The sequence below is a fragment of the Cherax quadricarinatus genome, chromosome 83 (assembly GCF_038502225.1).
Source record: "Cherax quadricarinatus isolate ZL_2023a chromosome 83, ASM3850222v1, whole genome shotgun sequence".
Classification (NCBI taxonomy): Eukaryota; Metazoa; Arthropoda; class Malacostraca; order Decapoda; family Parastacidae; genus Cherax; species Cherax quadricarinatus.
The window spans coordinates 54,991-80,296 of NC_091374.1; the positions used below are offsets into that span (position 1 = coordinate 54,991).

At 42.1% G+C, this 25,306-nt stretch overlaps 1 protein-coding gene across 9 annotated transcripts in view; it reads left to right on the forward strand.

The window, feature by feature from the left end:
- Positions 1 to 19,914, forward strand: part of LOC128691458 (FH1/FH2 domain-containing protein 1-like) — a 57,756-nt gene extending 37,842 nt beyond the window's left edge. For 3 of the 9 annotated variants that reach the window (XR_011394310.1, XM_070102654.1, XM_070102653.1), the window contains 2 exons: positions 16,945 to 17,052; positions 18,921 to 19,914. Coding sequence is in view for 3 of the 9 variants with exons in the window: in XM_070102654.1 (XP_069958755.1) it covers positions 16,945 to 17,052; positions 18,921 to 19,208 (396 nt within the window). In the remaining 6 variants the exon portion in view is untranslated. The other 6 variants (XR_011394309.1, XR_011394306.1, XR_011394307.1 and 3 more) reach the window with 4 other exon arrangements.
- The last annotated feature ends 5,392 nt before the right edge of the window (positions 19,915 to 25,306 follow it).

Here is a 25,306-nt window from a genome sequence, read left to right on the forward strand (position 1 = left end):
TACAATTTTTTTGCCCTTCTTATCAGGCTGGTTAGGATTGACGAGTAACGTTTTGTTTGGTCTCTGGTTATGTGACCCATTCTGTACTGTTTTTCATATCGGTGTTTTGTATTTATGGATTTGAGAATGCTGGGTGTTAGCCAGGGACTGTTCAGTCTCTTAGCTGTCATCTGTTTATTTTTTTTAGGGCAGTGCTTGTTATAAAGGTATTGGGTCTTTTTTAGAAAATTATTAAAACATTCGTCAATATCTGTATAGATTTCTAGCTCAGTGTGCCAGTCAATGTTTGTTACTGCTGTTGTGAAGTTATTAATGGCTGCCTCATTGTGAAGTCTGAAGGTGACTTTAGTAGTGTCTTGGGGTATTTTACCAAGAGTTGTTATGAGGAAAGTAGGGTAGTGGTCTGTGGTATTATCTGTAATTATGCCTGATTTTAAAGGGGATATGGTGTTGGTCCAGATGTGGTCAAGTAGGGAAACACTAGTCTCTGTAACTTGTAGGTTTTGTTACTGTTGGTAGCAACATGCAGTTACTCATTGTGTTTGTGAATTCAGTAACGTGTGGGTCCTGGTCTTGCAGGAGATTTATATTGAAGTCACCTGAGAGTAGTAAGTGATCTTTGTTCATGTGTGCATCAGTTATCATACTTCCTAGGTTTTGACTAAATTGGCTAATGTTTGATTGTGGAACTCTGTAGATGTTTATCACTGTGAGATATGCTTGGAGAAGGCTTGTTTTCTCGGAGCTTGGGTTAAGTGGTTGTCTGGCAGCAGAGGCAGTGTTTGGGTTAGCAGGGCTGTCTTCCTTAGATCTTCTATTTTTGTCAAGATTTGGGTTACATTCTTAGTATTCTTGGGTCATTTTGTGGTCTACGTGGGTTCATGTAGTTGAACTTTCACTTAGGCCATCACAAGTTTTGATGAGCGATGTTTTTTGAGGAAGAAGAGCTGGTAGGATGCCGCTGCTGCCGCTGCCGCTATGTATTTTTTAACCATCGCTACTATTGTGGCCAAGAAAACGGCAATCAAGGAAGCTGTTCTTGCAAAAGGTGCAACTTTGTTTTCGAATAAGAGATCGTAAGTGATAGAAGATGTTGAGAGACTGTTATTGGTGTGGATAAACGAAAAACAGCAGGAGATAGCATCTCTCAAGCGATCATATGTGAAAAGGCTAGAAAGTTGCATGAGGATTTAATTAGAAAAATGCCTGCAACTAGTGGTGATGTGAGTGAATTTAAGGCCAGCAAAGGTTGGTTTGAGAGATTTAAGAATCGTAGTGGCATACATAGTGTGATAAGGCATGGTGAGGCTGCCAGTTCGGACCACAAAGCAGCTGAAAAATATGTGAAGGAATTCAAGGATTACATAGACACTGAAGAATTGAAACCTGAACAAGTGTTTAATTGTGATGAAACAGGCCTGTTTTGGAAGAAAATGCCAAACAGGACCTACATTACTCAGGAGGAAAAGGCACTCCCAGGACATAAGCCTATGAAAGACAGGCTTACTCTCTTGATGTGTGCTAATGCTAGTGGTGATTGCAAAGTGAAGCCTTTATTGGTGTGTCACTCTGAAACTCCCAGAGTGTTCAGGAGAAACAATGTCCTCAAGGCTAATTTGTGTGTGATGTGGAGGGCAAACAGTAAGGCATGGGTCACTAGAGACCTTTTCTATGACTGGTTACACCATGCATTTGCCCCCACTGTGAAAAATTACCTCCTGGAAAATAAATTGTACCTTAAGTGCCTCCTGGTATTAGACAATGCTCCTGCCACGTGCAGAGCAACTTTCTGGGGACATGAGTTTCATTAAGGTCAAGTTTTTGCCCCCTAATACCACTCATCTCCTGCAGCCCATGGACCAGCAGGTCATTGCAAACTTCAAAAAACTCTACACAAAAGCTATGTTTCAAAGGTGCTTTGTAGTGACCACAGAAACTCAGTTGACTCTAAGAGAGTTTTGGAGAGATCACTTTAGCATCCTCAGTTGTGTAAACATTATAGGTAAGGCTTGGGAGGAAGTGACTAAGAAGACCTTGAACTCTGCTTGAAAGAAACTGGCCAGAATGTGTAGACAAAAGGGATTTTGAAGGATTTGAGGCTAACCCTGAGAAGTGTATGCCAGTTGTGGAATCAGTTGTGGCATTGGGGAAGTCCTTGGGGTTGGAGGTTAGTGGGGAGGATGTGGAAGAGTTGGTGGAGGAAGACAGTGAAGAACTAACCACTGATGAGCTGCAAGATCATCTTCAACAGCAAGAGGCCAGACCTGAGGAAACTGCTCCGGAGGAGGGGATAGAGAAATTGAGGAAGTTGCCTACTTCAAAGATTAAGGAAATGTGTGCAAAGTGGCTTGAAGTGCAAACCTTTTTTGATGAAAATCACCCTCACACAGCTATTGCAAGCCGTGCTGGTGACTATTACACTGACAATGTTGTGAAACACTTTAGGAAAGTCATAAAGGAACGGGAGGTACAGGCCTCTATGGACAGATATGTTGTGCGACAGAGGTCCAGTGACTCTCAAGCTGGTCCTAGTGGCATTAAAAGAAGGGAAGTAACCCCGGAAAAGGACTTGATACCTCAAGTCCTAATAGAAGGGGATTCCCCTTCTAAACATTAACAACATCCACACTCTCCCCTCCTCCCATTCCATCAATCATCACCAGATCTTCAATAAAGGTAAGTGTCAGTTTGTGTGTATTAAAATTAATATTTCATGTGGTAATTTTTTTTTTTTTTCATACTTTGGGATGTCAGGAACGGATTAATTTGATTTCCATTATTTCTTATTGGGAAAATTAATTCAGCTAACGAAGAACTTTCAGGAGCGGATTAATATCGATAGCTGAGGGTCCGCTGTATAATAATTATCAGAGTACAGTGGTCCCTCGTTTTTCGTAATTAATCCGTTCCTGGAGCCGTTACTATAAACGAAATTTACGATTTACGAATCAATTTTCCCCATAAGAAATAATGTAAATACAATTAATCCGTTCCTGACACCCAGAAGTATTAAAACAAAAAATTTTTTAACATGAAATATACATGTAGTACATAAACAATACACTGGGAAATGATGAATGAAACATTAACAGCATAACACTTACCTTTATTGGAGATTCTTCTTAGTGTATGGGAGACTGGAGGAGGAGAGAGAGTGGATTGTTTATAGTTTGGAAGGGGAATCCCCTTCCATCAACACCTCAGGTACCATTTGCTTTTCTGGGGTTGCTTCTCTTCTCTGTTTCTTAATGCCACTAGGACCACCTTGAGAGTCACTGGAGTCCTGTCTTGCAAAAAAACTGTCCAAAGAGCTCTGTTTCTGGCATCTCTTTAACACTTCCCTAAAATGGCCCAAGACTTTGTCACTGTACATGTTGCCAACCTGGCTTGCAACAACCTTGTTAGGGTGATGTTTCTCCATAAAGCTTTCCATCTTACCCCACATAGTAAAAATCTCTTTAATTTCTGAAGAAGGCACCTTCTTCCATCTCTCTTCCTCCTCTGCAGCAAGATTCTGAGCTGCGATGTGTTGCTCTTCCTGCTGAAGCTCTTGCAGCTCCTCAGTGGTGAGCTCTTCATTGTGGTCTTCCACCAATTCTTCCACATCCTCCAAACTCACATCCAACCCCATGGAACTCCCCAGTGCCACAATTGATTTTACAACAGACATAGGCTCATTAGGGTCAGTCCCAAATCCTTCAAAATCCCTCTTGTCGACACAATCTGGCCACAATTTTCTCCAGGCAGAGTTCAAAGTCCTGGTAGTCACTCCTTCCCAAGCCATACCTATAAGGGTTGTGCAGTGGAGGATGCTGAAGTGTTCTCTCCAAAATTCCCTTAGGGTCAAGCGAGTGTCTGTGGTCACAGTCAAGCACCTGTGAAACATTGCTTTTGTGTAGAGTTTTTTAAAGTTTGCAATAACCTGCTGGTCCATGGGTTGGAGGAGAGGAGTGGTATTCGGGGGCAAGAACTTTACTGTGATGAACCCAAACTCCTCAAAAATTAGGTCATCCAAGTTTGGAGGATGAGCAGGTGCATTGTCCATTACTAGCAGGCACTTGAGATCCAATTTCTTTTCCAGGAGATACTCCTTCACACTAGGGCCAAACACTTCATTGAACCACTCGACGAAAATTTCCCTCGTGACCCATGCCTTACTATTAGATTTCCAAAACACACACAATTTACTCTTCATAACATTGTTTTTCCTGAACACTCTGGGATTTTCAGAATGGTACACTAGTAATGGCTTCACTTTGAAATCCCCACAAGCATTAGCACAGAACATTAGCGTCAGCCTGTCTTTCATAGGCTTGTGTCCTGGCATTGCCTTTTCCTCTTGTGTAATGAAGGTCCTCTTTGGCATTTTCTTCCAAAAGAGGCCTGTTTCATCACAATTGAACACTTGTTCAGGTTTCAGTCCTTCAGCCTCTATGTACTCCTGGAATTCATGCACATATTTTTCAGCCGCCTTGTGGTCCGAACTGGCAGCCTCACCCTGCCTTACCACACTGTGTATGCCAGTACGGTTCTTAAATCTCTCAAACCAGCCTTTGCTGGCCTTAAATCCACTCACTTCACCACTGTTTGCAGGCAATTTCTTTACCAAATCTTCATGCAACTGCCTAGCCTTTTCACAAATAATCGAAGTCATAAGAGTATCTCCTGCTAATTGTTTCTCATTTATCCACACCAATAATAACTTCTCAACCTCTTCCAGTACTGGTGATCTCATTTTTGTCAGCATAGTTACTCCCTTTGCAACAACAGCATCCTTTATTTCCTTTTTCTTGGCCACTATGGAACATAAGGTTGTGTAGGGTTTCTTATACATCCTGGACAGTTCGGCCACGCTTGTGCCACTTTCATATTGTTCAATGATGGTTTTCTTAAATACAATCGTATTTCTCACCTTCTTTACCACAGGCTTGGCACTAGGAGCTTTCTTTGGAGCCATGGTAGCTTATTTAGTACTTGCAAGCACTAAAATAAATGGAATATTATGAAATATTTCGCTGGAGCACGTGAGGGGACCTTCGCTCACTGGTAAACAATGCCAGACTGGCTGCCGCCCCGGCTCACGCCGTGGGTACGCGTCCCGGACGAACTACGACTCGCGAGTCAACCTATGAAAAGCGAGTTCATGTTTATACGAAAATACCCCTATGATTGGCGAATTTTACGATTGCCGGGAACTACGAAAAGCGGGGGACCACTGTATATATAAAATATGAAATAACTTTAAAACACTTGAAATATTGGAAAGTTTCGAAACATAATGGAGAGACGCAGTGCTCACGGAGAATGTAAACAAACTGGGCGGTGCACACCGTATTAGAAAGACAGGGAGCCGTATAGAGAGTTTTGGTCATCATTTGAAATTGCCTTATTAGCGGAATGCCATAAAGCGGGGCCCTACTGTAATTGTTTTACATGATGGTAGGATTGCTGGTGTCTTGTTTCTGTCTCATAAACATGCAAGTTTTCAGGTATGTCTTGCTACGTTTACTAACACTTAGGTCACACATGCATGTACAAGCATATACAGTGGAACCTTGTTTTTGAGCCGTAATCCATTCCAGAAGGTCGGCCTAAATTCGAAGCATTATTTCCCATAAGAATTAATGTAAATACAATTAATGCCTCGGTGGGAGGCGGCCGACTTGTTGAAAAAAAAAAAAAAATTAATCCATTCCAGGCACCCAAAAATATTCACAAAAAAACAGATTTTTTAAAGATTAATTATAGTTTTACCTACACAAAACAACAAGAACTAAATAAAATAAATTAGGAGCATTTAAATCACTATTACATACCTTTACTGAAGACTCTTGTTGGCTTATGGAAGACAGGGAGGGTGGATTATTGTTTGGAAGGGAATCCCTCTCCATAAAGACTTTAGGTAACAAGTCCCTCTCTGGGGTTACTTCCCTTCTTTGTCTTTTAATGCCACTAGGATCAGCTTGAGAGTCACTGGACCCCTGTTGCACAAAATAACTGTCCAGACTGCTCTGTTTCTTGCGTCCCTTTAAGATTTCCCTAAAATGGGACAAGGTTTTGTCACTGAACATGTTGCAGATATGGCTTGTTTCAACTTGGTCAGGGTGATATTTCTCCACAAAAGTTTGCACCTCATTCCACTTTGCACAAATGTCCTTAATCACTGAAGAAGGCACATTCTTCCCTCTCTCTTCCTCCTCCTCCTCCTCCTCTGAAGCAAGTTCCTCAGCTGTGGTCTGTTGCTGTTCCAGTTGAAGGAGTTGCAGCTCTTCCCTGTGGTCCTCCATCAACTCTTCCACATCCTCGCCAGTCACTTCCAACCCCATGGACTTTCCCAATGCCACAATAGATTCCACAGCAGGGTCAGGGTCAGCCTTAAACTCTTCAAAATCCTTCTCGAGGACACAGTCTGGCCATAATTGTCTCCAAGAAGAGTTCAAAGTCTTGGAAGTCACTCCCTGCCAAGCCTTACACAATAGAGGATATTGAAGTGATTTCTCCAGAACTCTCTTAGGGTCAATTCAGTGTCCAAGGTCACTTCAAAGCACTTTTGAAACACTGCTTTTGTGTAGAGTTTTTTGAAGTTAAAAATGACCTGCTGGTCCATGGGCTGGATGAGAGGAGTGGTGTTAGGAGGCAAGAATATCACTGATATAAAACGGAAATCCATAGACAATAGGTCTACCAAGTTTGGAGAATGAACAGGAGCATTGTCCATTACCAATAAGCAATTGAATGGCAGTTTATTTTCCAGGAGTTTTTTTTTCACACTCGGGCCAAACACTTCATGGACCCAGTTAATGAAAGTCACCTCGTGACCCATGCATTATGATTAGCTTTTCACATCACACACAATTTACTCTTGATGACATTGTTTTTCTTGAACACTCTGGGATTTTCAGAGTGATACACAAGTAAAGGGTTTACTTTGAAATCCCCACTAGCATTAGCACAGAACAAAAGAGTTGGTCTGTCTTTCATAGGCTTGTGTCCTGGCAGTGCCTTTTCCTCTGTGATATAGGTCCTCTTTGGCATTTTCGTCCAAAAGAGGCTTGTTTCATCACAAGTGAACACTTGTTGGGGTTGGCATTCTTGAGCATCTACATTCCCCTTGAATTCCTGCACAAATTTTTCAAAAGCATGTTTGTCAGAATTTGCAGCCTCCTCATGCCTTACAACACTGTGTATGCCACAATGCTTCTTAAATTTCTCAAACCAGCCTCTGCTGGTCTTAAGTTCACTATCATCATCACTAGTACCAGGCATTTTCGTTACGAGATCCACATGCAACTGCCTTGCCTTTTCACAAATGATAATCTCTGAAACACTATCTCCTGCTAACTGTTTTTCTCTGATCCACAAAAACTTCTCCACATCTTGGTTTGTTTGTGATCTCTTCCTTGATTTGTTCTTTCTTTGCCAGGATAGAAGTGATTGTTGATTTGTTTGTGGCATACATCCTGGCAAGTTCCAGCACCCGTACACCACTGTCATATTTTTCTATTACTTCCTTCTTAAATTCCATTGTGTTTCTGACTTTTTTTACCAAAGGAACTGTCTTGGGCCCCATGGTGACTTATTTCACAATGTGCAGAGTATATGCTCACTTGCCAACAGACAAAGGAAGACTGACTCACCAAAGCCCAGCGTCCCAGCGGGAGAGGTGAGCTAATGCATCTAATATGGCCAGTATACGAGGCAATGGCCAAAAAATGGAGCTAAATTTCCGCCAAAAATATGGCCTAAATACGAATCGGCCAAAAAACGAGGTTCCACTGTACAGGTCTCCCTCAACATTCGCGAGGGTTAGGGGATCAAGAGCCTCGCGAATGTTGAAAAATCGCAAATGTTTGGTGCCCCAATATATTGTAGGGAAATATAATACAATACTGCTTCCTTAACTTGTTGAACCATGAACAATGATAAAATACATGAAAACATCGTAAATTGTACTAAATACATACATGTTATGGTTTAATAACAAGTATGTTAGTTAAATACCACTGCCTCCACCACTGCCTACACCAATGCCTCCACCACTTCCTCAATCACTGCGAGTCCCTACTACCCTCCCTCCGACCCGTGCAACTGGCAGCCAGCCCTCCCACCAGTGTGGTTAGTGTTTTGTTTGTTCATTATTTGCTATTAAACTACAGTATAAATAATGTAAACCTGACTGCATATTGGAATGGCTATTCGGACAGGTATCGGACGGTGACGTCATGTGTTTACTCTTGAGCACAGCAAAGAATCAAACATTTCTGCTACTGCTAATAATAACAATAGTAATAATAATAATAATAATAATAATAATAATAATAATAATAAATACGATAGAAATGAAGAAGGAAATTGCACAAAAATACGAGGGAGTGGTTGAGGCATCGTCAGTGTGGCTTTGTTTATGCTGGAGTGAGCATTAGTCTCCGTGCTCTTCCAAACATTTCACAATAATTCATTGTGTTTGGTGCTTGTAGATTGAGTGCAACTGGAGTAGTAGAGGCAGTGGTAGAGGCAGTGGGTGAGGCAGTGGGTGAGACAGTGGGTGAGGCAGTGGTTGAGGCAATGGTAGAGGCAGCAGTTTAGGCAGCAGTTGAGGCAATGGTATTTAATAACATATATATTATAAATAATAATAGTACATATTATTAATAACATGTATTATTATTATTATTATTAATAACATATATGTTATTAAATACCACTGCCTCAACCGCTGCCTCAACCACTGCCTCACCCACTGCCTCACCCACTGCCTCACCCACTGCCTCACCCACTGCATCACCCACTGCCTCACCCACTGCCTCTAGCACTGCCTCTACCACTGCCTCTACCACTCCAGTCACACTCAATCTACAAGCACCAAACACAGTGAATTATTGTGAAATGTTTGGAAGAGCACGGCGACTAATGCTCACTTCAGCTTAAAGAAAGCCACACTGACTGACGATGCCTCAACCACTCCCTCGTATTTTTGTACAATTTCCTTCTTCAAATCTATCATATTTATTATTATTATTATTATTATTATTATTATTATTATTATTATTATTATTATTATTATTGTTATTATTAGTAGCAGAAATGTTTGATTCTTTGCTGTGCTCAAGAGTAAACACATGATGTCACCATCCAATACCTGTCTGAATAGCCATTCCAATATGCAGTCATGAATGGGTTTACATTATTTATACTGTAGTTTAATAGCAAATAGGAAAGAGTAAGGTTATGAGGATAACAAAAAGATTAGGTGATGAAAGATTGAATATCAGGTTGGAGGGAGAGAGTATGGAGGAGGTAAATGTATTCAGATATTTGGGAGTGGACGTGTCAGCGGATGGGTCTATGAAAGATGAGGTGAATCATAGAATTGATGAGGGGAAAAGAGTGAGTGATGCACTTAGGAGTCTGTGGAGACAAAGAACTTTGTCCTTGGAGGCAAAGAGGGGAATGTATGAGAGTATAGTTTTACCAACGCTCTTATATGCGTGTAAAGCATGGGTGATGAATGTTGCAGCGAGGAGAAGGCTGGAGGCAGTGGAGATGTCATGTCTGAGGGCAATGTGTGGTGTGAATATAATGCAGAGAATTCTTACTTTGGAAGTTAGGAGGAGGTGCGGGATTACCAAAACTGTTGTCCAGAGGGCTGAGGAAGGGTTGTTGAGGTGGTTCGGACAAGTAGAGAGAATGGAGCGAAACAGAATGACTTCAAGAGTGTATCAGTCTGTAGTGGAAGGAAGGCGGGGTAGGGGTCGGCCTAGGAAAGGTTGGAGGGAGGGGGTAAAGGAGGTTTTGTGTGCGAGGGGCTTGGACTTCCAGCAGGCATGCGTGAGCGTGTTTGATAGGAGTGAATGGAGACAAATGTTTTTTAATACTTGACGTGCTGTTGGAGTGTGAGCAAAGTAACATTTATGAAGGGGTTCAGGGAAACCGGCAGGCCGGACTTGAGTCCTGGAGATGGGAAGTACAGTGCCTGCACTCTGAAGGAGGGGTGTTAATGTTGCAGTTTAAAAACTGTAGTGTAAAGCACCCTTCTGGCAAGACAGTGATGGAGTGAATGATGGTGAAAGTTTTTCTTTTTCGGGCCACCCTGCCTTGGTGGGAATCGGCCAGTGTGATAATAATAATATAAAATATTTTTTTTATTATCACACTGGCCAATTCCCACCAAGGCAGGGTGGCCCGAAAAAGAAAAACTTTCACCATCATTCACTCCATCACCGTCTTGCCAGAAGGGTGCTTTACACTACAGTTTTTAAACTGAAACATTAACACCCCTCCTTCAGAGTGCAGGCACTGTACTTCCCATCTCCAGGACTCAAGTCCGGCCTGCCGGTTTCCCTGAACCCCTTCATAAATGTTACTTTGCTCACACTCCAACAGCACGTCAAGTATTAAAAACCATTTGTCTCCATTCACTCCTATCAAACACGCTCACGCATGCCTGCTGGAAGTCCAAGCCCCTCGCACACAAAACCTCCTTTACCCCCTCCCTCCAACCTTTCCTAGGCCGACCCCTACCCCGCCTTCCGTCCACTACAAACTGATACACTCTTGAAGTCATTCTGTTTCGCTCCATTCTCTCCACATGTCCGAACCACCTCAACAACGCTTCCTCAGCCCTCTGGACAACAGTTTTGGTAATCCCGCACCTCCTCCTAACTTCCAAACTACGAATTCTCTGCATTATATTCACACCACACATTGCTCTCAGACATGACATCTTCACTGCCTCCAGCCTTCTCCTCGCTGCAACATTCATCACCCATGCTTCACACCCATATAAGAGCATTGGTAAAACTATACTCTCATACATTCCCCTCTTTGCCTCCAAGGACAAAGTTCTTTGTCTCCACAGACTCCTAAGTGCACCACTCACCCTTTTCCCCTCATCAATTCTATGATTCACCTCATCTTTCATAGACCCATCCGCTGACACGTCCACTCCCAAATATCTGAATACATTCACCTCCTCCATACTCTCTCCCCATAATCTGATATCCAATCTTTCATCACCTAATCTTTTTGTTATCCTCATAACCTTACTCTTTCCTGTATTCACTTTCAACTTTCTTCTTCTGCACACCCTACCAAATTCATCCACCAATCTCTGCAACTTCTCTTCACAATCTCCCAAGAGCACAGTGTCATCAGCAAAGAGCAACTGTGACAACTCCCACTTTATGTGTGATTCTTTATCTTTTAACTCCACGCCTCTTGCCAAGACCCTCGCATTTACTTCTCTTACAACCCCATCCATAAATATATTAAACAACCACGGTGACATCACACATCCTTGTCTAAGGCCTACTTTTACTGGGAAATAATTTCCCTCTTTCCTACATACTCTAACTTGAGCCTCACTATCCTCGTAAAAACTCTTCACTGCTTTCAGCAACCTACCTCCTACACCATACACCTGCAACATCTGCCACATTGCCCCCCTATCCACCCTGTCATACGCCTTTTCCAAATCCATAAATGCCACAAAGACCTCTTTAGCCTTATCTAAATACTGTTCATTTATATGTTTCGCTGTAAACACCTGGTCCACACACCCCCTACCTTTCCTAAAGCCTCCTTGTTCATCTGCTATCCTATTCTCTGTCTTACTCTTAATTCTTTCAATAATAACTCTACCATACACTTTGCCAGGTATACTCAACAGACTTATCCCCCTATAATTTTTGCACTCTCTTTTATCCCCTTTGCCTTTATACAAAGGAACTATACATGCTCTCTGCCAATCCCTAGGTACCTTACCCTCTTCCATACATTTATTAAATAATTGCACCAACCACTCCAAAACTATATCCCCACCTGCTTTTAACATTTCTATCTTTATCCCATCAATCCCGGCTGCCTTACCCCCTTTCATTTTACCTACTGCCTCACGAACTTCCCCCACACTCACAACTGGCTCTTCCTCACTCCTACAAGATGTTGTTCCAACCTTTACTTTAATCCACATAATTCTTGAATTTACACATTCACAGCTTCCCTATCTTCATCAACATTTAACAATTCCTCAAAATATTCCCTCTATCTTCCCAATACCTCTAACTCTCCATTTAATAACTCTCCTCTCCTATTTTTAACTGACAAATCCATTTGTTCTCTAGGCTTTCTTAACTTGTTAATCTCACTCCAAAACTTTTTCTTATTTTCAACAAAATTTGTTGATAACATCTCACCCACTCTCTCATTTGCTCTCTTTTTACATTGCTTCACCACTCTCTTAACCTCTCTCTTTTTCTCCATATACTCTTCCCTCCTTGTATCACTTCTACTTTGTAAAAACTTCTCATATGCTAACTTTTTCTCCCTTACTACTCTCTTTACATCATCATTCCACCAATCGCTCCTCTTCCCTCCCGCACCCACTTTCCTGTAACCACAAGCTTCTGCTGAACACTCTAACACTACATTTTTAAACCTACCCCATACCTCTTCGACCCCATTGTCTATGCTCTCATTAGCCCATCTATCCTCCAATAGTTGTTTATATCTTACCCTAACTGCCTCCTCTTTTAGTTTATAAACCTTCACCTCTCTCTTCCCTGATGCTTCTATTCTCCTTGTATCCCATCTACCTTTTACTCTCAGTGTAGCTACAACTAGAAAGTGATCTGATATATCTGTGGCCCCTCTATAAACATGTACATCCTGAAGTCTACTCAACAGTCTTTTATCTACCAATACATAATCCAACAAACTACTGTCATTTCGCCCTACATCATATTTTGTATACTTATTTATCCTCTTTTTCTTAAAATATGTATTACCTATAACTAAACCCCTTTCTATACAAAGTTCAATCAAAGGGCTCCCATTATCATTTACACCTGGCACCCCAAACTTACCTACCACACCCACTCTAAAAGTTTCTCCTACTTTAGCATTCAGGTCCCTTACCACAATTACTCTCTCACTTGGTTCAAAGGCTCCTATACATTCACTTAACATCTCCCAAAATCTCTCTCTCTCCTCTGCATTCCTCTCTTCTCCAGGTGCATACACGCTTATAATGACCCACTTCTCGCATCCAACCTTTACTTTAATCCACATAATTCTTGAATTTACACATTCATATTCTCTTTTCTCCTTCCATAACTAGTTGATCATTCAACATTACTGCTACCCCTTCCTTTGCTCTAACTCTCTCAGATACTCCAGATTTAATCCCATTTATTTCCCCCCACCGAAACTCCCCTACCCCCTTCAGCTTTGTTTCGCTTAGGGCCAGGACATCCAACTTCTTTTCATTCATAACATCAGCAATCATCTGTTTCTTGTCATCTGCACTACATCCACGCACATTTAAGCATCCCAGTTTTATAAAGTTTTTCTTCTTCTCTTTTTTAGTAAATGTCTACAGGAGAAGGGGTTACTAGCCCATTGCTCCCGGCATTTTAGTCGCCTCATACGACACGCATGGCTTACGGAGGAAAGATTCTTTTCCACTTCCCCATGGACAATAGAAGAAATAAAGAGGAACAAGAGCTATTTAGAAAAAGGAGAAAAACCTAGATGTATGTATATATATATGCATGTGTGTGTCTGTGAAGTGTGACCAAAGTGTAAGTAGGAGTAGCAAGATATCCCTGTTATCTAGCGTGTTTATGAGACAGAAAAAGAAACCAGCAATCCTACCATCATGCAAAACAGTTACAGGTTTCTGTTTCACAGTCATCTGGCAGGACGGTAGTACTTCCCTGGGTGGTTGCTGTCTACCAACCTACCAAATAATGAACAAATAAAACACTCGCCACACTGGTGGGAGGGCTGGCTGCCAGTTGTGGGGTTGGAGGGAGGGTAGTAGGGACTCACAGTTGGCGGGAAACTTAAATATGATTTGGCGGCTGGGAATTTGGAGGCTGGGAATTTGGCGGTTGGGAATTTGCGAAAGTGTGAAGCCCGCGAAAGTTGAAAACGCGAATGTTGAGGGAGACCTGTATATGCACACCCCTCTGGGTTTCTTCTATTTTCTTACTAGTTCTTCTTGCTTATTTCCTATTATCTCGATAGGGCATCAGTGTTTACTCCAAAATCATTTTCAGATCACTGCTTCCACATATCTCAAGATCTTTTTTAAGTGACAATTCAAGCATTTTACCAATATCCAGGATTTCCCCAAGTAGCTCCTACAGTGTTAAGTTGTTTAACTTCAAGTTCTTTTTAATCATACTATTTTTTTTATTGGCTTCTTTCCTATGAATTTGGTTCCTTAGGTTGTTCCTTCTTTGTCAACCTCTTGCAGCATTTCATTTGCATCTTCAAACCCCTCATATCTTGGTTCTTGCCAGATCCACAATTTCCTCACCCTAACTAGCTCCTTCCTTACTTAGAGGAAAAAGAGATAAATTATTCACCACTGAAGTTCATAATTAACCCTACCCTTCATTTACACAAGAACATCTGCAATGTGAAATTTATGCAATTTCTTTGGCACGGCAGTCTCGAAACCACTATCCATTACTCTGATGAGTTTTTACATAACCAGGCACATGCATTTGTGCTGAAATGTCTTTCTCACTTCTCCATTATCAAGAGTGAGTGAGAACCTTGAATACAAGATTATCTTTCTGGCCAGGTATATCTTGACTGCAGGAATAAAATAATGCTTTAATCAACAAACAGGGTTTGTCTTGATGTTTTACAGCACTGTAAATTACCATTGTCTTGTGACTGTACTGTTGCATTTGTTCAGAGAAGCAAAGTAATGTTTACTTCCTTTGCAACAAGCTGCACTTTTTACTTGCTTGTTAATGTAGGTTCTTGATGGCATGCACCTTCAAGGTTGTCCTATCTTGTCACCATTAAACACTCAGTTTAGACTGTAACCGTTCTCAGAAATAATTTCCTTAGAATATGCAAGGAAATTTTGCATGGCAGTGTGATCAGCTGCTGTACTCATGACTCCACACCTTGTGTTATGATGTTGATTGTCCTTCCTAATGTTTTCAAATAGTCACACAAACATACCGTTGTAAACACTCTCCTTAAGCAATGTTCTGCAGTATTGTACATGAGGGTTTTGTGTCTTACTTTCTGAACATTAAGTAGGGACACTTTCCTTGTTTTCTCTCTAATTGTATGTATGGTTAATTATCTCAGACAAAACATACAAGCATTATGCATCACATATGCATATTTAAACCTAGGTAGTAGGTTGGTAGACAGCAACCACCCAGGGAGGTACTACCATCCTGCCAAGTGAGTGTAAAACAGAAGCCTGTAATTGTTTTACATGATGGTAGGATTGCTGGTGTCCTTTTTTCTGTCTCATAAAAATGCATGATTTCAGGTACGTCTTGCTACTTCTACTTACTTAGGTCACACTATACATACATGTACAAGCATATATATATACACACCCCTCTGGGTTTTCTGCTATTTTTTTTCTAGTTCTTGTTCTTGTTTATTTCCTCTTATCTCCATGGGAAAGTGGAACAGAATTCTTCCTCCGTAAGCCATGCATGTCGTAAGTGGCGACTGAAATGTCGGGAGCAACGGGCTAGTAACCCCTTCTCCTGTATATATTACTAAATTTGAAAGGAGAAACTTTGGTTTTTCCTTTTGGGCCACCCCACCTTGGTGGGATACGGCTGGTACGTTGAATGAAAAAAAATTGCATATTTAAAGTTTCCATCTTGAATACCCTTGGAGCTGATTATTATATTCTGCTTGATACCTCTAGCATCACTAATATTCCTTTAGGTGCCATGTTGAATATCCAGAATAGAGATGATGTGAGAAAAAAGTTCCAAAATGTTTTGATAACACTGAGAAGGGAAGGAAATCAACTATGCAAACTTAAGTGATTTTTACTTATAACTTGAGTATTCCCTGCCTGCAAAGTTTCTTCAAATGGTAATCAAGAAAAGAATTCAGTTAATCAGTTGTGTTTACACAGAAGTCATACTACAAATTTGAGTCCATATTATCTCATTTTTTAATCTATTTCAGTGTTAACTCTGTAGCTGACATCTTGATTAAGCTCTAAAAATCTTACCTTAAATTTGGAAACTACATGAACCTCCTGTACTACACCTCTTGTTTGTGCTCTAATAATCTTGCCTGTAAATTCTAACCCATGTTACATTCAGTTTTAAGCCTAGAGGTCTCCTTCACTAGTATAGAATTTAATTCAGGATAGGCTCATTGGATTTGCCACACTCAAATTGCTTTCTTTTATATGAATATAAACCCACAGACTGCTTTTTGAAGAGGTATCCCTCAGATGGTACCTCACCACCACAATAATGCACACTGAACACCAACCATCCGATGGTACCTCACCACCACAATGATGCACACTGAACACCAACCTTCCAATGGTACCTCACCACCACAATGATGCACACTGAACACCAACCTTCCGATGGTACCTCACCACCACAATGATGCACACTGAACACCAACCTTCCGATGGTACCTCACCACCACAATGATGCACACTGAACACCAACCATCCGATGGTACCTCACCACCACAATAACGCACACTGAACACCAACCATCCGATGGTACCTCACCACCACAATGATGCAGAGTGAGGAACAACTAGTTTGGGGGGAACCAAGTCCCAAAGTTTGGGAGGAGAAGGCTAGGGAAACCCTGCCAGACCTTTTCCCTGATGGTTCCATGAGTATGGCTCATGATCATGCTGCCAATAGTCTTCGTGATATTTCTCATGAGGACGGTGAGGGGTTAAGTCTTGAAACTCTGTTCTCTGATGCTGAACTGCAGTCAACTGAAGAAAAGGATGTTCCAGCCAGAGCTGAGCATGATTGGAGCATGGATCAGTTAAGTAGATTGAGAGAGGCTGCACCTACTAGGGTGCAATTAATTTCTGCACAGGGAAATGATGTCACTCTTTAGCTGATCAGAGCCTCAGCTGTGGCTGAGGAAGAGATTTTTCAATTAAATGTTTTCATTTCAGGGAGGAAACTCTTACAAAGAAGTCGCTTCTGTTTGCAGTACCAATGGAAGGAGAACAAGGGTTTTGTCACCAGATGGTGATGTCCAGGCATTTCTTCTGGCCTCTGCTGTGAGAGACTGACGGAGAGTATATTAAGACCTATCATGTCTGTCAAATTATAGGGAAACCTAGTAAAAGTATTAACCTTTTGACTGTCGCAGGCCCCTTTCTAAAACTGTCATTCTATGTCGATAAATTTTTGGAAAAAAATTATTTTCTCTTATGAAATGATAGAGAATATTTTCCCGATGGTAATGACACCAAAAGTACGAAATTTGGTCGAAACTCACGGAATGACACTCCCACAAAGCTAGCGGTCTCGGCAACATATACGCATCGGCGGTTTCGCCGACTTTGAGCCCTGTTTTTGGCCAATTCCACTGTTCCAGTTGACCAAACTCATAGCTATTTCTTTAGAACTCCAGTTTTTCTATCAGCTGAGTACAAGAAACCACCCATTTACCGATTTGAACTACCCAATAAAGTAGTCAGAAATTGGCAATTTGGCCAATTTCATGCAAATTAAAAAAGATGCCAATTTCAAAATAGGGTCCAGAGTAAACAATGTAGACATTCTTGGCACTAAAATAACATATCCTCTGTTCATTACTCATGTCTCTAGGCCCCTCTTATATTACTATTGCTTTCTGTTTTGATTTTTTATTCATACAAAAAATTACAAAATTTACTGTTATGCACCCCCTCAAGGAAGGTTCCTTGATGTTGGTGAGGGGCTCTTGATTTAGGGAATTGGATCTGTGCTCCAGTTCCCCGAATTAAGCCTGAATGCCTTCCACATCCCCCCCCCCCAGGCGCTGTATAATCCTCCGGGTTTAGCGCTTCCCCCTTGATTATAATAATAATAATACTGTTATGCAGACTACTGCATTATTGTAAAAATGGTATAAATAATATCAGTGCACTAGTGAAAGAATATTAGACTCCCCAGTTAAAATGTATTGGACGTGTGGTGTGATTTGCTTACTCCTGAACATTGGTAAAAATTGAACATTTCCGCTAATTTGAACTCAATTTCAAGGTCACTTTCATCATGAAAGTAATTAAAATCATCTCTATTTCTGTAATATGGTTTCCATTTTATCACAGGAGACCATGAAAACGAGAATACAATGATAAATACTATACGAAAATACACCTCAAAGTCGGTGTTTTAATCCAAAAAAATGGTCAGTTTTTTTTCTCATTACGCACTGCGTGCTGCAAGATTTTTTTTATGTGGCACACACTGACCACACAGACCCATTCTCTTACATGTGGGCCTACCAGCTTTCTCCTGCTTGATTTGAAGCCGCTAGAACTTACGCGTATAAATACGTCAGAAACAATGTGCGTAAGACGTATATATACGACTGAAACAGTCAAAGGGTTAAACCTGTTCCACTTCAGCTTATTTCAGCACCAAGTGAACCCTTCAGCAAGCTGGCAGTGGATGTAGTTGGTCCAGTTCCAAGGACCAGACTGGGAAATGATTATTTACTCACAATTACATATTTGCTCCACTACCAAGTACCTGGAAGCAGTCCCTCTACATAAGATAACAGTTCATGTAGTCTTAAGAGCTTTGATGAAGTTCTTTTTTTCATGTTGGTTTTCCTCAAGAGATGCAAACAGACCCAGGGCCTAATTTTACCTCAGAGTTGTTTAAAAATGTCTCCTACGGGTTTAGTGCTTCCCCCTTGATTATAATAATAATGTTTAGAAATGTTTTAAAGGGATTAAAAGTAGAGCTTAACTTTTCAACTGCCTATCACCCTCAATCTTAGGGGAAAATAGAGAAATTCCATCAAACCCTGAAGACAATGCCACAATGAGAGGATCCCTCTTTTTGTATTTGCTGAGTGGGGAAGCACTCTAGAATCTCTGAGCTGTTGGCTTGGGGGGGATGATGATGCTCTCTTCTAGGAGCTTTTTCTCAGTTTCAGACACTGGCTCGTATGAAGTGGATGGTACCAGTGAACGTGCCCATCAGCCAGACCAGGATGATGATGTGGCACCGTAATGTGGACCGTAGTACTCTGGAAGCTGGGGAGAAGGTGTTGGCATTGGAGCCAATTCATGTGAAAATCTGTATGGCAAGTTGCTGTGACCTGAACATGGTGTGGGGAAAGTTCTCAGGTGTAAGGTATAAAACTCACACATGCGAACAGGAAAAGAATGAGTGTAGAGTACACAGTAACCGGTTAAAGGGTTTAAAGTTATATTAGAAATCCAGAGAGATGAATATTTTAGTGGAATGTAAAGGGGTGCAAAACAGTAATCTTATGTAATAGCAAAGGTGTATTTAACTCTTTGACCATCCCAAGCCCATTTCTGAAACTGTCATTCTGTCAAAAAATATTCAAAAAATAAACAATTCATTTTTTCTTAACAAAATGTTAGGATTATTTTGCTGCATAGCCCTTGTGGCTTAGTGCTTCTTTTTTATTATAATAATAATAATAATGATAGGATTATTTTGCCGAGTGTTTTAAGCCTAAAAAATTTTTTTGCGATCAGTACATGCCGAGATATAGAGGCATAAAGTTGGCAGAAAATGAGCCACATATGGCAACAACGGTAAATGCTGCTCACCTGGTATACAATATTGTATACTGTAACTGACAGTAGTGTCACCCTCTATTTTCTTTAATTCTTTGATTATATAATGTACAAGTATAAAGAAAGATTTAAAGAAAAAAAGAATCATTATATTGAATGTTATCGATAATATCTAGTGAAAATAGAGGGTGCTGCAGTTCAGCAGGAACCCCGCACAAGCCGCCACTGAATTTAAGCTCGACATCTCTGGGTGGACATCTTTTCAGCATAAATGTTACAAACCTCGACTTTTATTCACTATTCCTGTATAGCCCTTGTGGCTTAGCGCTTCTTTTTAATTATAATAATAATAATTATTCACTATGCACAACACACGTACATCTTTACTTTCCTTGGCCCAGGTTAGTGCTTAGTTTAACAACATTATTATTACAGGAGGTCCCTGTTTTCATAGCTGTTATGTTCCTGAACCCTGCTGATAAGTGATAGTTGTTGGCGAGTGGAAAAGTTTTTTTTTTTTTTCAATATCGAAAGTGTCTAAAATGCCCGATAACATGCTTACACTATAATAATAAGTGCTCCTCTTCAAGGGGGGCTCCTTGGCGTGGTGAAGAGGCTCTTGGTCTGAGGAATTAGACCTGTCAGTCTCCTTCCTCAGACCGAACCTAATTACCCCCCAATCCCCCGTTCCCTATCCCATCCTCCCCTTTTTCCTTTCCTCCTCCTCCCCACCCCTCCCTTTTGCCCTTCCTTTTTGGCCTTTGGTTTTTTATTTTTTTTTTTATTCCCCCACAGGCACGCTAGTTCCTAGGTGGGGGAAAGGGTACCGGGGTCCATCCCATTCCGTTGAGGTTTTTGGCGGTGGCATAGTTTGCCGTGGAATCTGGATTGCCTGGAGATGTCCCGATACCTCTCCGGTATCCCGGAGGGTAGCTTTGGGTATCTCTCGGGCGATGGGTGTATCTCTGGAAGCCACCTTTCGGATTCCAGGGGTGGTGGCCGAAGGAGGTATGCTTTGTGGTGGATTTCCGGCCACCCTCTCTTTTGTCCACCGAGGTAGCTCGGCAGATGTGAGGTTGCTATCCCGGATTGCCGATTTACTGGCATGATGGGTAGGGTATGGCACGGGTTCCATGCTGCATCTGCGCTACTTGCGGTGCTGAGGTCCTCTTGGGTGCGGAGGGAGATTTCTGGCCCTTTCATTCCTCCTAGGAACTATCCCTCCCTGGTCCCCCCTTTTTTTATTCTTTTTTTTATTTTTATTTTCTTTTCTTCTTTCTTTTTTTTCTTAACAAAAAGAAAGAAGTAACCTAACCATGGCAGCCCTAGTCCATGAACCTGCTACCCCCGGGCCCCTTCTTGATACCGCACCCCGTTCTGACCCCGCCTCGTCTTTGGACCACTCTTCGGACACTCCTCATGCCTCTGTACCTCTTGCCGGTGCTGTTTCCTCACCCGCTTCAGGTACTGAGGCCTCGACTGACTGCTTCGATGTATCTGACCTTCGCTTTCCTCTGACTATGCTTCCGGCCTCTCCCTCTACGGTGCGGCAATTTTCGAATCGCCGGCCCGTTCCACGTCGGACAAACTCTGGTCCCATGCCTAAACACCAATGACAGTTACCTGCTGATGATACTTCTCCACCTTCTCGTTCTTCTCAGAAAAGATCGACACGTCCTTCACTACCTTTCCACGCTCAGTTTCAGACTGCACTATGGACTAAATTCTTCACTTTACGACCGACTTCCTCTACTGCCTATCTTTCTGACCACAGTATTGTATTGGCAAGGCACTCCTACGCCATGTTGGTAAAGATATTTCTTTTCATGCTCTTAAGAGCGGTACGCGCATCATCACTGTACAGAATGCTACCCAGGCTCATGAGCTTTCTCATCTTTCCCATATCGATACTGTTCCTGTCACTATTGAAAAACATCATTCCCTCAGTTCTTGTAGTGGTATTGTCATTCTGCCCCATACCATAGTTCAACAAAATTTCCAGACATGTGGCACTGACATTCTTGAACAGCTGGAACTCCAAGATCTCCCAATCCTCAAGGTAGACATTTTTGTTCTTCCTGCCCGCGGGCGGAGACGATACCCTAGCAATGTGGCTCGTTTAACTTTTGACAGCCGTGAACTCCCATCCTCAGTTTATGTAGCAGGACATCGGTTACAAGTTCGAAAGGTGATCTCTACACCGCAACAGTGTAGAAATTGCTGGCGATTTGGCCATCCAGCGAAATATTGCAGATCTATTGCCGAATGCCCGGTCTGTGGTGCCGATGACCATTCTAATATGTCTTGCAATCGACCTCCCTCTTGCCTTAATTGTCATGAGGCTCACCTTTCGTACTCTCCCCTTTGTCAAGTCTACTTAAACGAGCGGGAAATCCGTTACCTCAAAGAGGCAGAAGGTCTCCCTTATGCCATAGCAGTTTCTCATCTCCGCCTCCAAGGGAGACTACCTCGTGTTTCAAAACGTCCCCTCACTTCTGGGATCCCATCTTCTGCAACCACCTCTGTGGTTACCTCTCCCATAGTCACTCCTGTATCTAATTATTTTGTTGTCCTAGGCTCAGACGTCCCTACTTCAACGCCTCAGTCTGATCTCTCGTCTTCGTGTTCTCCCTCACAAGCCTCAGTAGCGACGAGATCTCGTATGACACCTCCTCCTAATCGTCCCTCTACTTCTCAAAAGTCAAAAAAAGGTCCGTTAACACCTCCTACCCATCTTCCACCTCCTCATTTTACCTTCCCTGTCTCTGTACCTGGTTCTTCCCCTCTCACTGGCTCTGTTACAAGTGTAGAGGTTCACCCTCCTCCTCATACTGTACCTTCCTCCCCTGTTCCCTCCCAAGTTTCTTCCTCTTCTGCCACCTCCCAGGTTTCTGCCTCTTCTGTCCCCTTCCACGCTTCTCCAGTTCCCTCCACCCTTTTGCATCCCCCTACTTTGGTACAGTCCATTACAGTTCCAATCTTTACTCATCCTCCGCCTACCATTTCCAATATTGTCTCCCATACGACGTCTCTGAATTCCGAAACACTTGAAGCAATCTCTGAATATATTGCAGAGACCAAACCATCAATGGACACTGATCCACCCTCCGTTCCTTCTCTCTCCTCTGCTCCATCTGCGCAACTCCTTTCTTCACAGCGCACCATTCCTTCACTGCTTGCACGTTTTCCACTGCCTCCGCATGTGGACTTTTCTAACCCCTCTTGTCCATAGGAACCCTTACCTGTGGATTTCAGGTATCTTTGTCATTGCCAATCATGGCCTATTTACAGTGGAATATACACGACCTCAGGGGTAATTGGGGTGAGCTTCAGATGTTACTCTCCCAGTTTTCCCCTGTTGGTGTTTGCTTACAGGAACCAAAATTACACTCTGCTGTTATCTCTCCCATCTCAGGCTATAATTTATTGTATTCTTCAGATCCTTTTCCTGATGGGACCTTTAATGAAAGTGCCCTTCTTCTACGCACTGATATTCCGTACCATCACTCACCCATTTGACCATAAACAGAAATATTAATCTCAATCTTAAAATAATGAATCCTATGATACTCCAATACTGAAACTATGTACTGTGCCAAAACAAAAGCATTCTCATTGCTAAACTCACAAACTAGTATTTAGTCACTTAGCCATAATACCAACTTACCTCATAATTTGTAATATTTTAAAATAAAGAATTAAACTAAGTTTGCCCGAAATGCCTAGCCATTCTAGGCGTTCTAGTGGTACACTCTGTAATCATTATTTAACTACATGTAAACCACACAACAACCAAATTCTGTAAATTCAAAATTGTAATCTTTATAGAGAATAAACTTTGGATTTGAATTTGAATTTGAATCAGCTATTTGTTAGTACTTCGCTGCATTACACAGCAGCCCGTATCCACTTGCATAGGTGGTATACGCTCTGTTCTTTATATCTCTCTCCTTCTCGGGCATTATCTATTCCGGATATTGCCTTTCTTGTTCGTCATTACCGCCACCAATTCTGTTACTTGGCGATTTTAATGCCCACCATTTCCTCTGGGGGGGGGGGTCTCACTGTGATTCCCGTGGCATTCAGTTAAAGGCTTTTCTTGCCACCCACCCCCTCCATGTTTTAAATACAGGTACTCACACCCATTTTGATCCTCGGACTCACACTCTCTCTTGCATCGATCTCTCAGTCTGCTCTTCCTCCGCCGCATTAGACTTCACTTGGTCTGTTCTCCCGGACTTACATGATAGCGATCATTTCCCAATCATTCTTACTTCCCCTTCATATTCACCACCTCTTCGTATCCCACGCTGACAATTTGATCAGGCAAATTGGAACCTTTACTCACACCTAGCTCTTTTTAGAGAGGTTCCTTCTTCGTCCTCAGTCGATGAGCTTTTACACCTCTTCTCGTCCTCCGTTTTAACCGCAGCTTCTAATTGTATACCCCAAACTTTGGGCAGGCATTCTCAGAAATGCGTGCCTTGGTGGTCTCCTGTTTGTGCTCGTGCAGTACGTTTGAAACGCGCTGCATGGGGCAGGTACCGGTACAATAGAACCATGGAGAGACTTCTTGATTTTAAGCAGAAGCGTGTGATCACTCGCCGTGTCATCCGTGACGCTAAATGCATTTGCTGGTGAGATTATGTCTCCACCATCACCTCTGCTTCCTCTATGAGTGCAGTCTGGAAAAAAGTACGAAAACTGAGTGGTAAATATTCTCCTGACCCGGCTCCTGTTCTGCATGTTGCCGGTGTTGATATAGCAAACCCACTAGATGTTGCCAATGAAATTGGCAATCATCTGGTCCGTATTTCTCAGGGACTCCATCTATGCCCCTCATTTCTTTCCTCAAAGTCTGCCAGAGAGTTAGCACCCTTGGACTTTTCTTCTCTCAGAGAAGAACAGTATAATGTGCCTTTTACACTTCAAGAACTGGAGGCAACACTCTCAGCTTGCCGATCATCGGCAGCTGGGCCCGACAACATTCATATTCGTATGCTACAACATTTACATCAGTCAGCCCTTGCAGTCCTATTATGCCTTTACAATCTTATTTGGTCACAAGGAGTTCTTCCACAGCTGTGGAAATCCGCCATTGTTCTCCCTTTCCGCAAACCAAGCACTTCGGGACATGAAGCCTCCCACTATCGTCCCATTGCTCTTACCAGTGCAGTTTGCAAAGTGATGGAACGCCTAATATATAGACGTTTAGTGTGGTATTTAGAGACACACAACAGTCTCTCCACTCGTCAATATGGCTTTCGTAAGGGACGTTCTACCATAGACCCCTTACTACGCTTGGATACGTATGTTTGTAATGCCTTTGCAAATAACCACTCAGTTATTGCCATATTTTTTGACCTTGGGAAGGCATATGACACAACTTGGAGGTATAATATTTTAGCCCAAGCCCATTCCTTAGGCCTTCGAGGCAATCTACCATCCTTCCTTCAGAACTTTTTAACTGACAGGCATTTCCGTGTTCGGGTTAATAATGTGCTCTCCCCGGACTTTATCCAAGCTGAAGGTGTCCCCCAGGGATGTGTTCTGAGCACAACACTTTTTCTCCTTGCTATTAATGATTTGGCCTCTAGTCTTCCATCAAATATTTGGTCATCACTCTATGTTGATGACTTCGCTATTGCCTGTGCAGGCGCTGACTGTCACCTCATTACAGTTTCTCTCCAGCATGCAGTCAACCGTGTTTCCAATTGGGCCACCACACATGGGTTTAAATTTTCCAGCACTAAAACCCACCAAA